We start from the raw sequence: 13,941 nt of genomic DNA, 5'->3' as shown, positions 1-13,941 counted from the left end.
ACTTTCATTCAACAGTTTATTGGTGCTTACTCAACAGTGCGATAAAAAAACTAAGTACTAAGCCCTGAATACTATTGCTAAGGTTGGAAATTGGCCTTCCCGCTGAAGGTGCACCCGCTCCTCTGCACGATCTGCGACGCCGCCCAGATGCCGCATCGCACGCAAACGTCCAGACTCTGCCCTTGGATGTACTGCGAGAGGAAGCCGCCAGCGAACGCGTCGCCAGCTCCGTTGGTGTCAACCAGCTTGTCCTTGCTCAGAACATCGACGGGAAACTCGCTGATTTTCCCCTCACGGGCGAGGATCACCGGGTTGTGCCCCGTGGTGATGACGCAGACGCGCGATCGGTTCTCGTTCTGCTTTGGAAGATTGCAGATTTTCAAAGCGATCTCTTTTAAGTCTTTCGTGCCGAAGTTCTGCTCGTTGGCGAACGTCTCCGCCTCCTGCAAGCAAAACAGCTCGGGGTCAAGGAGATGTCATGAATAATGGATTCAAAACAGTTATATTTTTTGGATGATTGGCAGACGCCCTCTGGTGACAACACATCGTATTGCTGAAAACAGTAACGAAATTTTCGTAATTCCTCATTTAATGAATTATTTAGCAATGCAATAATTGTGAAGTCCCAAAACATCCGAATAAAAAAAACGGTAATTTACTTCCAAACTGGGTATACAGTTGTCATTTTATTGACGTTATTGATTGAGGGGCGATAAAAATTGACCCAATGAACGCGCGATAAGATTACCGTTTCGTTCCCAAATAAGAGGTCAACGTAAGGCATCGCTTGCATCAGAGGCTCCTTGTAGAATTGTGAAATGAACGGCGCGCTGAGATTCATAATAAAGGGGCGATCGTTGGCCAAGGCATGTTTCGCAACTTCGAGTATGCTTTGCGGACTCACGGTGATGAAGAACCCCTGAAACAGCCCCATTATTTTTTGAAACCCGCAACCTTGCACAAACCCACCGAGATGTAAAAATATTGTGCACTCTCTAACAACTTGCGATTTTCCGGGTCTCTGATATGATCAATTGTGAAGCAGTTCGCCGCTGCTAAGTTGGCACACAAGGAGCGGTTCGTGCCCGTGATAAGCACGGCACAGGTCCCTGTGGGGACCTTGTCGTTGTACTGATACACCACGTTAACACCGTCGGCTTTCGCCTTGTCTTTCAAAATCTGGGAGTATTTATCAGTCCCGACGCACCCGAAAAACGTGGTCACTTTGGGCTTCTGGAGCAGCCACTGCGCCACTCGGAGACTGTTCTGGACGCTGCCGCCGGCTATAAACTCCGCTTTGTACTTTTCGATCATTTCCGAGTTGAGATTTTTGTGCGACTCGTCGGCCAAGATCGCGTTGTTCTCTTTCATGTTGTATTTGGTTAGGAAGTCCTTGTCCACCGTGGCGGAGATGTCCAGTAAGGGGTTTCCCATGCCCAGCAACATGTTCTCCCTAGAAATTTTAGTAGGGGTTAAAGTACTTACGGGAGCGTGAGACGTACCGTAAATTTTCACGTTGCATGTTTGAGAGTGGGCTAGATAGCGCGAACTTTGGGTTTGAAGCAGTTTGGTGGAATTTTGACGGACATAACCTCACTGGCGGACTGTCAGGAGAACGTCTCGGCGAGTAACATGCCACCTTCACCCCGCTTGTTAAATATCGTTCACAGAACCATTGTTGGTATTTTTAGCCTTATTGTTTACTGGTTTTCGAGATAATGAATATTTAATGAGGTATTATGAAATTGTTAAGTAATGTTCGAAGTGTGAGGCTCCGCGGAGAGATGGCGACACTCCGACTGCTTCAATATTGGGGCCACTGCAGTCAAACACTGAAAAAAACAACTAACTTTCAATAATTTGCGTTAAACACTTGCAAATTGTTTCAATTAACTGGAATAATTAATTTAATTAATGCCCCAGTTTGTTTTCACTTAAAATCTCTGTAATAAGGCTGTCTACATACAGTCCGGTATGGTCTAGTGGCTAGGATACCTGGCTTTCACCCAGGAGGCTCGGGTTCGATTCCCGGTACCGGAATTTTTTATTTTTTCTCAAATCGGCTGTTTAATCCATAATTAATAAATCTGTTACCCAAGATTTAAATGTAACGACTTGTGCATTTTTTATTAGGCAATTAAATAAATCAATTTCGAATGGATAAGAACTTTGGGTAGAATAATTTATGCCTGAAATGGTCACCGAATTAATTATTAAATGCGGGCTATTAAAGCGAGTTAAATTTTTATTTAACACAAATGTGGCTTAAATAAATTATCAATAAGTCTCTCTTTAAGTGCAAACGACCGAAACGTTTAATACTGTGGACACAAAAGGTTTGTAAAATATAAATTAACACGGATATTTTTTCTGTGGTCACAAAAAGCGGCGTTATTTATTTTTTACTAACGAATAACTTTAATTATTTAAAGAATGCGTCTTGAAAAAAAAAACTTCGAGGTTTATTCCTAGTAGAGATTGAGGTGAAATTGTCGTAAAATACAATAAACTTAAAATGTGAAAACGGGTAAGGACTTGAAATATGGGAACTTGGACGTAAGAATGTGAATTGAGGTCTCAGCGATTTGCATTATAATCTGAATCAAAACAAAGGGTTGATATTTGGCTATTATCACACGAGACGTAATGAAAATGAATAAAAGTGGGAACGGTGATAATTCTCTAGTCGGGAAGATTGTTCATCGATCAAATAAGCGAACTGGAGCCCTCGAAAGCAATTCAAATTAGCATTTTCTCGGGTCTAAAAATACGGATATTATCGTAGAAATATTTAACTAGAAATAAAAAAGCCAAGCTGAGGAAAATCGATATCCATTATTAATGAAAGGAATTTCTGTGTAATGAGCGCGCCCGATGCGAGACAGAGCAAGCGTTATAAAGACGTCGGCTTTGAAATTTAAAGAATAGCGACATACTCACCCTTAATCAGCGCTGCGCGCAATTCGCGACATACGTCTCGTGTGTACGTAGGTCTGCGTTCGGTTCGGCGCGAACCCTTCGGGGGGTTGCGAAATTTTTCTTAATTATTCCGCGCGGAGCGCCTGAAATCAGCCAAATTAACATCAAAGCGAAATCGTCGAAATTTAAAGTGATAAGAGAGCCCTTTCAAAATTACAATTAAAGGCGAGTACGGAGTGCACAATCTATGAAGTAAGATGTAGGGAAAAGAAAAGAATTACTTTTATTGTCTCCACTTTCTGCATTGTAAAGGGGTTGAGCGCGTCACCCCTCCCCGGCCCTAAGATGGGAGGTTTTTGCATGACAGGCCAAAGAAAACTTCTCTGGCAAATGTAGATAGAATTTCTTCATTTTGTCTTGCGTCTCCGTCCGACGCCCCTGCCGCCGTCGCGCCCTCTCGCTCGCGCATTCCTGTACACTCATCAAGTCTTGCGTATATTCTTATATTACAGTAACTAATCAGAGACGGACGCCCTCCTCCCTTTTCTTTCTTTCTCTTTTTAATGAGCGTCGAAGCCTTAATTTCGCCGAATCTTTCATATTGTTAGCGCGCTCTCCGTCTCTGCGTATTTACGGGTTTCCGAAGGGGTGCAGAGCACACGTGTCGGAGCGGCGACGGGGAACTTCGCCGGCCAAAGCTTAAATGTTCCAGTGTATTATGAGAGGGAGTCTTAAGTTCTAAACTTAAGAAGTTGCAAAGAACTTTATTAAGTATGTGTACCTGATTTGTGGGCGCGAGTCGAGGGGTAGCGCCCGACTCACCCTCGAAACGAAAGAATTACGCGACGTGTCGTACTTTATATCCGCTTCATAGTTAAATGTTTAGCGCTTTCCGACGAATTTATAACGGAAAGCGACCAACGGTATGCTAATGCGGAGGGGATGATGTTTGGCCCGATTTCGGACGTTTACTTAGGGGAGACGGCTCGACTATTACCACGCTGAATGACACTTAATAGTTTGTTTTACAATTTTATTGCAGATTTGCCGAATTTAGGCACAAGCATTTATTCAACTACTCGCAGGTTTTACTACAACTGTCCCACAAGTAAAATCAAAGGAAATCTTTACCAAGCATTCAATTGTGAAAGTGGCCTCTCTTTATAAGAAAATAGAACTTGGGCTCATTTTTTTTAATTCTACTAGTAATTTTAGTCAAAGATATGAGTTGGCGGTTTTAGTTTTGGATTTATTTTGTAAAAATGAGACTCAACGTCTCAGAAAATTCAGGGACAAACACAGAAAACAAGGTAAATTTGGTACCGCTAACAGTTTTTGGAAATATAAAGGGTGAAAAAAGAAATCAGTAAAAACTACGGTAGCCTTTCGGATGAAGCGGCACATTGAATTTGAATTCTATAGTCGACTTGATGACCAACCATTTTAGAACACATTGTATAATATGAAAGAATCTAATATACAGGGTAGTCTACGAGTAATGATGAGCCTGAAATTTTTTTTTGAGGCAACTAACAATGCATTTCATAGATTACGTGGATAGTAAAATATTTGGTTTCAATAAATTAAACATTGTATAGGTTGTAATGTTCATTTATTTAAAAAGTTTGTGTTAAAATATCTGCCAACGACGGTCAGTACCTGGGGCCCTGGTGGCTCAGTGGTATAAGCGCCACTTACGACGGGGGAGGTCGGGTGTTCGAACCCGGATCACGGCAAAACAATTTTTCTATGAAAAAAAGTGTAGAAAAGGTAAGTGAAACAACACGTAAACAAAAATAAGAGAATGAGAGAACACATAGACGTATAAATGTAAAGCGAAGCATAAAACAGAGAGAAATAAGAAAATAATGCGGCAAGAGGTAAAAGTACGTAAAGGCGCCAAATTGTAAACGTAAGAGCACATTTTAATAAAGGGAAAATACCTTTTGTTTTGAGAGAAAAAGAGATGAACGTAAAGGTGAAACATAACTTCAAACTTTAGCGTTCAATCCTTAGATGACTTACTTCTTAAGTTATAAAAAAATTAAACAAAAATATTTAATTCATTTCTAAAAATTCTTAGTTAACTGAGTTTGTTTAGTAAAATCCCAAAAAGCATTGTTAATAAAAATCATGGCCACTGCGAATCCGGTAGGATTTGCGCACGTTCACTATTTTTGACTAGAAAATACACAAATTTGGTGATTTTTAGAGAAATTACGTCCATTTCTGGTCAAAAACGTGCTGAAAGTCACAAAAAAGGTAAAAACAATTTTATAATATGTAGAATCAACTTATACGCCCGGTATCTTTTGATGAAATCTGGTAAAAAATTCGAGAATTAAATTGAAAAAAAGTGGAAGAAAACGTTTTCTTGAGCTAATTCGCCGATTTTTGAACTGAAATTATTTGCGTTTTAGGTGAATTATTGCAATTATATAGTTTGTAATGTTGATTTATTTAAAAAGTTTGTGTTAAAATATCTGCAAAAGACGGTCAGTACCTGGGGCCTTGGTGGCTCAGTGGTATGAGCGCCACTTACGACGGGGGAGGTCGGGTGTTCGAACCCGGATCACGGCAACAATTTTTCTATGAAAAAAAGTGTAGAAAAGGTAAGTAAAACAACACGTAAACAAAAATGAGAGATTGAGAGAACACATAGACGTATAAATGTAAAGCGAAGCATAAAACAGAGAGAAATAAGAAAATAATGCGGCAAGAGGTAAAAGTACGTAAAGGCGCCAAGTTGTAAACGCACATTTTAATAAAGGGAAAATACCTTTTGTTTTGAGAGAAAAAGAAATGAACGGAAAGGTGAAACATAACTTCAAACTTTGGCGTTGAATCCTTAGATGTCTTACTTCTTAAATTATAAAAAAATTAAACGAAAATACTTAATTTATCTCTAAAAATTTTTTGTTAACTGAGTTTGTTTAGTAAAGTTCAAAAAAACATTATTAATAAAAATCATGACCACTGCGCATTCAATAGGATTTGCACACGTCCACTATTTTTGACTAGGAAATACCCAAAATTGGTGATTTTTTGAGAAATTATGTCCATTTTCGGTCAAAAACGTACTGAAAGTCAAAAAATAATAACAGTCCACTAATGTTCGCATTACGATGCCAAAATTTTTCCAATTTTTTTATACTCGCCAGCTCTTCACTGGTAAAAAGTTATATTTTCTTTCCAAGTAATAATTAAAAAAAAAACAAAATTTCACGACATTTATTCGCTGAGGAAATTGTGGAAATAAATCAAAATGGTTGTTTTTATGTAGATAGCTTATAAATTAAACCATACAAAATTTCTCAAATTTCTGTACTCTGTTAGTCTTTTTGGAACATGTTGCATAAGTAAAGTTTAAACATTAACATCAAACACCAGTGTTTTGAAGACTTTGAAATATCTGTGTTGGGAATTCGGTTCTATCCAATGAGAAACACCTTTTAATCGCGTTGCAATTTTTTGTTCGCTAGATAACACCGAGGAGGTGATTTTTGTGTTTTTATTGGTCAGATAATGTATTCGGGGAACAAATGAGACGATAAACCGGCATTATAAGACTGGCCCCTCCCACAAAACCAAAATTTTGTTTTCGATGCGAACAAATCTCAAATATTTATTGAGTCCAATTTTACATAAGTAAAGTTCAAATATTAACGTTCTGGTGAACAGTTTCACCAAAATCTAATGTATGTTTAAAAATAAGTACATAAGTACTTATAATAATAATAATAATAATAATAATAATAATAATAATAATAAAACATCATTTATGTTGTTCTAATTTCAGATATCCTATACGAAGTTAGGATACCATTTTTGTATTTAAAAATTTTAGTGTTTACGTTGATATTTTCGTGTGCACAATACAAAATACAATACAAAAATTTTGATTAATTTTGTTTGATTGTATTTTTGTATCTGATTTACAAAAGTATTGGAAATTCGGGAACTTTTCCTAATCGTGTTTGCTATTAAATATACAGTGCAGATTTTATATTGCTGAACACAGGGATTTCTGTGGAACTGTTTGTCAATTAATAGTGTTATGTGTATTATGTGATATTCACTAAAATAAAATCTTCACCGTACGATTAAGTATAATATTTTTTTCTGGACGCGTGTGATTTTTTCAGAATGTTTCTACAATTATTTATAATTAAAATTAATTAATTTTTTTTTCTTATTTCACCACTCCATTTTCATTTAATTTTAATTAAAACTAATTTTATATCCACAAATAATTGTAAAACGCAAGGCTTAAAAAATGTATTTATTCGTCCTAGCAAGGACACAAAAAGTACGTATAATTTTTAAAAACTACTTTTAAAGAAAGAAATACCTAATAATGACTATATTAAAAAAACTGTTGTTTATTTAAATAAGTAGGTACTAGTAAGAGAAATGGGTTTAATTTTTCTTATTATTTTATTTAGTTATATTTAGTATTTCATATTATTAGTCAATTGTTTTTCGAATTGTGGAGATAGTGCGGGAAGTGTTTGTTAGAAGCTCGTGTTGGATGCAGAGGTGGATACAAGTTTTCAATATTCTCAAGTGGCAAGTGGCAGCAGGTCGTTTGACGAGGGAGTCGTCCAAGTGTCATCCTCGGGTTATCCATCTATATTTACGGTCGGTCGAGCGCCCCAACAAATCTCTGAGCGATTATTAATACGCAACGATCGGACTGTCCACAATATGTCTTGAAGTAAAGTTGTCGATGATTATGAAATTCCTTGGCGCGACCGCAGGTTGCTGCCGCACCACCGTCCGATACTGTCCTTAACAATCAAGCGGGATTTGGCCGAGTGGACCGTCAACTCACTATAAGAGAACTTTCAGGAATTCGACGATCGTTTAAGTTTGCAACTAGAGGAATTAACCTGGACGGCGAATGCCATTTGTCTTGGTTTGACTTGACCTCCCTGCACCATTATTCTTGGAGGGTGTTGTGGTCACATCGCTAAACAATGCAGCCAACTTTAAACACGTATCAAGGAGTATTAGTTACCTGTAATTGTTCGGTCTGAACTGACTCGGCCCCGATATATTGACGGGGTATTTCATTACATTATGTTTCATTGCAGTTTACAGTTGGATTGGATGGTTTGCGGTCGGAGCTTAATGGCCAACTAACTACGAGACACCAACCGCCCCCGACCCACTCATTTCCAAATTGTCAGAACAAATAATAGATTCAACGCCGTTTTCATTTCTTTGCAATTTAATTAATTTCGCCAGTCTTTAATTGGAAAATTGTTCAAAACGAAACTTGCTATTTACCTGCTGATCAAAGCTATCTTTCCTGCATTTTGTCGACTACGAGTCTGTTTTATAGACTTGGCATTAATTTTCCTTGAAACCAAGTAAAAAATAACGGAGATGTAGAAATCTCAGTCTCATCTCGGAGTATTAATTAATTTTTAATGTACTTCACATTTTCTTCTTGTCTAGTGACGAGAGGCCGGCTCTTATTTTTACCTTTTTTCCCTCTTACTTCCTTTATTTTTCTAAACTTATGAATTCTTAATGAGATTGTAAAACAGATTATGGAGATGCTCGGCATTTCGTGTTGACAAACACTGAGCAAATATTCTTGCAATAAGAAATCATTTTTGTGAAATTATTTATCCGCACAAGGTTCGAAAATATTTGTACACTTTATTTTAAAAAGAAAAAAACTAGCTCAAAACAAGCACGGACTGAACTTTACTGTCCTGAGCTTTGGTACAAGGGGGTGTAACTCAGTGGTAGAGTGTCTGCTTCGCATGCTGAAAGTCCTGGGTTCAAATCCCAGCTCCTCCACATCCTTTTTTTTTTCTTTTTCCAAACGTAAATGTTCTTTACTATCACGTTACTCATTCTAGTCATCGAGCCGATGATAACAAGTGAAATAAATTCGATGACCTAGACAATTAAATTCAAATTTTAAGTTTCTTCAAATTATACAGGGTGTCAGGGAATGACTTAGCCATATTTCGTATGTGAATTTGTCATGATCAGACGAGTTAAAAACTCAAGATCATTTTTCCAAAAGTGCGCAATTTTTCAGAAATTTTTATTAACCCACCTGTTGAGAGCCACTCTGTGACTTATGGAAGTTTATTAGTAGTTAATTTTTGATTTTTTGAGAATTTTTCAAAATTGTGGCTAACATGTTTATTTGTGTGATAGGTTCGAATCCCGATCTTGGCAAAAAAAATTTTTTTTCTTAAAATTTAATAACAAAACAAAATTAAAAATAAAAATAAAATTAAATTAAGTAGAAATTAAAATAGAAGAATAACGTAGTGGACTAATAAGTAATTTACCTCTACTGTTTTGCCAATAATATTAAAATTTACGCAAATTTTTATAATTATAGTTCAGCGGTTCTCAAAATTTGGGACTTTAATTTCAAAACGATTTTTTGGGAAAACTATGCATTTTTGATTTACATAAATTTTGCTTAATCGATTTGTTTTGCCATTCTCTGTTTACCTTTGAATATTTGCCTAATTAAAAACACAAAATGTAGACGTGGGAATTTTTAATTTTTGTAAATTGTGTAAATTAAATGTTTTGTGAAAAAAATACGTTAAAAAATTTATCAGGTCTAAAATAGTTATATTTGGAGAAGTAGAAAAGTCATGTCGTTGTTATTCATTTCTCGTAACAGATGCTTCAAGTTTTATGTTTCTCTTTAATAATATTTTTTTCCACAAAAGGCAATCTAGTTTAGTCCTTGGCATAGACATAAAGTTTCTACTACAAGCATCTACAAATAGTTTTTAAAGGCATTGTTAATTTTCAAAGATCTGAGAAAATAAAATTTAGCTAGATCGACAGTAGCTTTTTTCGAAAATTTTTTCTTCCATTTTTTTTATTACAAGTAAAACTTTTGATTTCTCAGATTCTCGTGATACCAGAGTTCTGTTTTTCTGTCATTCAATAGAATAAAGCAATAAAGTTATCTAGTTTTACAAGAACTGACAAAATTAAAATAAATAGGTGCACAACACCTAGGCATTTTATTTAAAATTTAAAAAAGTCAATCTGGTGATCGAATCGGATCAGGATGGCGGGGTATGTGGGAGGTGTAATAAATGAGATTCTTTTACCATTTTGGCTAAAATTAAATATTCTCTTTAAAATTTTGAAATTCTGTGTGGTAATCCCGTTCCGCCCCTCCGTTATCCCAAATGAGTCAATCAGGAGGCGTATTGATTGAACTCATCCTTAATTTTTCCAATCCTTTGTTTTCTTATATCTCGTCTTGGCTTCTACATGTAAATATTTTTTCTCGTTCCCCGATCATCCCCTAATTAAGGAGCAGTCGTCCACCTGCAGCGTGAGCGCTCCCGCTCGTTCCACTCCTTCCCAAAAAAGCTCTCCACACTCGGGCCACTGTACACGTACGAGCGCAGTCAACTTTCTTACCCAACCCCTTAAATCTTCCCCACCTCCTGCCATTAATACTTCTTCAAAGCACAAACTCGCATTTTAATCGATTTCATTTGCGCATGTGAGCCTGTGGCAAAAACTCTACCCTCTAACTTGGTGACGTGGGGGGCGAGGGGGACGGCGAAAACTAAGCATCCTCGGCGGGGGCGGGGGCGCGTGGACGCCGCCACGAAGGGGAGAAAGAAACGGAAGAGTGCGCGTGAATTAAGCAAAGACGCGCTCTTTACCTCATTTGCATTCTTTCTTGTTTCACTTATGTCTTGAGGGTGGGGGCAAGTGGGGGGAGCGGCGGCGGCCGCCGCCGCCGCGTCGTATGTGGGCTGAGCTGAATTTATAATTGTCCGTGTGTCAGTTTTTAAGAATTCGGGGGCCGAGGCCCCCAGCCCAAGCTGGAGATCAAACTAGTGGGGTGGGGAAAATGAGAAAAGTAATTAAAAAATCTATAGACAGACACCCTTGAAGAAGTTAAGGCACAACAATTTTTTTCGAGTTAAATCGTCCAAGTCGCGTTTTTCGAGGTGATAAGACAATAGAAGCTAATTTACAGTTTATCTCCCTTCGAATAAGAGGGTTGGCCGAGGATGGAGCGAGGGTGACTTGGTCATATTTGTACGAATTATTAGTGCAATGATGCAGTTTTGACGGGACGGATTTGGGGTGAAATCAACCCCTGTTTTACATCACACGCAAAGTGGTTTATTGGCCATGGTCACTTCTTAATTGTTTGACTTTATTCTTACTTATGTAATACTTTGCGACTAGTTTATTTGCACCACTTTTAATTAACTATTAATTTATTAATTGATTAATTAATTCATTAATTAATTAAGAACTATACCGTTTTTCAAAAAAACGTTACGTTTTTGTGTAGTTTTTTTCTAAATAACCCAAAATCAAACTTTTTTAGAAAGACCACAATCTTAATAATAGAAATTTCTAAATTAAATACAATTTTTGTCGAAAACTGAACATAATTTCATTTCCTTAGCACGATCACACTTTACGCCGATTTTTTAAATTTTCAACAAAAACAATAGAGTGCAAAAACAATACAAAAAACATCAGACAAAGGTAGTTTAGAGGTCAACAATTTATAATCATAAAAAAATGCTTTGAATATTTTAAGTTGTCTGTATTTTGTTGAATTATAAGTCGCCAAATAAGGAAAATTTTAAGGAAAATATACTAATTTTAAGAAAATTTATTAAATCGATGTAATGCATCACAAAAGTATTGTAGCAACGTTTTCTTTGTACACCATTAAATTTTTATTATGAATGCTTCAAACCACAAGGAACCTTCTAGCTAATCACTCAGGCAAGGTTATTGTGTGATTTATTGCAGACAGACAGTAATTTTCTAGACAAACCGATCGGTATCGTAAAAATTTTTGGGTCAGCCTTGTCAAAACACCATTATCTGTTGTAAAACTTTATGGTGTACAAAGAAAACGTTGTTACTATAGGTTCTAAATTTACATTTTTTGCTTATTTTGGTCAATTTAATAAATTTTTTTTAATAAAAAAAACGTTTGATTTAACTTGCATTAATCTTTTTTACAATTAATGTTCTTTTTTTGTTAAATTGTATAGCAAATATTCTAAAATCGACCGATATTTGTTAAACTAAAACCTATTTAAGAAAAGAAAATTACAAAAAACGTGTTGTATAGTTGTTATTTGTCGGGATATTTTATTTAAATAAGTTTGTTTTAAGAAAAAATTGTCTTTGTTAAAAAATAAACTTTGTTCTTGTTTTTAAGCATTTTTTTTTACATTTCTAAATACCACAGTTGTTCATAGACCATACTATTTTTGAAATCAAAGAATTGCTGTATTTACACAACGGTAAACATCAGGCAAACAAAAAAATGCAGGTCTTTAGAGTTAAAATATTGTAAAATTAAACTTCATTAATTAATTAAAAAGAACTTGCAATTTGATTGAGCGTTTTGGGATTTAGATAGAAATAAAGTCTCGTGAAAATTCTTATAGGAAAATTACTTTTCTTTAATTTTTTTTTGATATTTCTTGTATCTCCAATCGTATTCGCAACATCTTGAAAAAACTGGACCAAACGCAAATGTTAGTTGGGAAAATTTTAATCGTCAGTTCATCTTAACTTATTAGGAATTTGATGCCGAACATTCTTACCTATATTTTTACCAGTAATTACTGAACTATTTGAATTTATTGTATTATTTTGAAATAATTTAAGGTGGAAATTTTCGAAGCGCTTTAAGTGGGATTTTTCAACACATGGGGGACGGTATAGCGTATTTTCTAAAGAGAATATCTCTTATTAAACTAAGTTAAGTTTTTTTAAGAATTGGTATAATATAGTTAATAAAGAGTGTCAGAAATGGGAGAAGTACTTATCCGATTAGATAAATAAATAAATTTGTATGATAATAAAGTAATAATAATAATAAAACAAAAAGCACTGAATGTAAAGAAACAAGAAAGGAACAAAACTAAGAAATATTTAAGGTTTTCCTGACAAAACAAGTGAGTTAGAAATTTTTAAACCAAATTGGGAAAAAGGACACTCATTTACTATTATTTCCAATGGGTGTTATGCACCCATTGAAAATTTCTATGTCGTGGGCGCCCGTGTTTGTTTCACTTTTATTTATTCACCCTGTATATCGCTCCTTTTCCCTCAGTTGTACGTACGTCAAAGACTCCGAGTAAATAAAATATTTTCAGATCGGAGAGAAACTTAAGCATTCATTCGAATGTACGTAATTGGAAATTATTTCATTTTAATTACCTGCAATTCGGTATATAGCACAAAAAGAAGTCCTGAGTACCAGAAAATATTTTACCTTTTAATTCTCATTAAACAAAATCAATAACGTATCGGAAGAGGAAAAAGAAACACAAAATAGACGAAAAAAGCCTTCCGATCGGCAGCAAACACTGCGAAAGCTGAAGCAGTTTTGCAATTTCTAATCGTCCAAAATTAGAATTTTGTAAAAACATGTCCTTTCCAAATCCGAATCGATAAAACAAACAGCGTAAAAATACCAGCGGCGGCGATGACAGCGAAATAAACGTTCGAATAACACGAAGATACATTCAATCAGTGAAGGTAGGGCGGAAGACGGCGCCACCGGAAACATCGGCCCGGAACCGGAAAGAGTGCACCGTCCCACCTCCCGGACTCGCCTCGCTGGATACGTATGTAAAAATGCAACCGATTAACAGACAATTGAGATTCCCGGACTCACCCCCGATGACAGGGTAGAGGGAGACCGTCGTCTCGGCGTGTCATTAAAAATGTGCGCCTAGTGTAGAAGTTTCCTTTGTTTTCTTTGCTTGCGTCATTAAGGGGTGGGTGGCGGGCGGGGCGTGGTCATACATCTGCATGCGGTGGCAACGTGAAAACAGCCACTTTTTGCAAAACACATTCTTAATTACAAACTAAACAAATAGAAACGAATCTTTTGCGCCCCCTTGCCGTCAATAAGGGCGCGGACTGGGTAACACGACCCGTTAATTAAGTATTGGTTAAAATGACACAGACCTTCTTCCGCTACTTATTTTATTCCTCAAACACAACAAAAAT

General features: G+C 36.3%; 1 protein-coding gene and 2 non-coding genes across 3 annotated transcripts; 2 read left to right on the top strand and 1 right to left on the bottom strand.

Moving 5' to 3' along the window:
• Positions 1 to 2: 2 nt before the first annotated feature.
• Adk2 (Adenosine kinase 2) lies at positions 3 to 1,794 on the bottom strand. Its single transcript, XM_965779.5, has 4 exons — positions 1,503 to 1,794; positions 970 to 1,453; positions 749 to 919; positions 3 to 443 (listed from the first exon to the last, which is right to left on the bottom strand). The coding sequence occupies exons 1-4, from the start codon at positions 1,520 to 1,522 to the stop codon at positions 78 to 80; spliced, it is 1,041 nt and encodes a 346-aa protein (XP_970872.1). The 5' UTR covers positions 1,523 to 1,794; the 3' UTR covers positions 3 to 77.
• A 174-nt stretch (positions 1,795 to 1,968) lies between these two features.
• On the top strand, positions 1,969 to 2,040 carry TRNAE-UUC (transfer RNA glutamic acid (anticodon UUC)). Its single transcript has one exon. It is a non-coding gene; the product is annotated as a tRNA-Glu (tRNA).
• Positions 2,041 to 8,661: 6,621 nt separating this feature from the next.
• On the top strand, positions 8,662 to 8,733 carry TRNAA-CGC (transfer RNA alanine (anticodon CGC)). The gene has a single exon. It is a non-coding gene; the product is annotated as a tRNA-Ala (tRNA).
• The last annotated feature ends 5,208 nt before the right edge of the window (positions 8,734 to 13,941 follow it).

The sequence above is a fragment of the Tribolium castaneum genome, chromosome 6 (assembly GCF_031307605.1).
Source record: "Tribolium castaneum strain GA2 chromosome 6, icTriCast1.1, whole genome shotgun sequence".
Taxonomy (NCBI): Eukaryota; Metazoa; Arthropoda; class Insecta; order Coleoptera; family Tenebrionidae; genus Tribolium; species Tribolium castaneum.
This window is presented reverse-complemented; position numbering and strand designations above follow the sequence as displayed.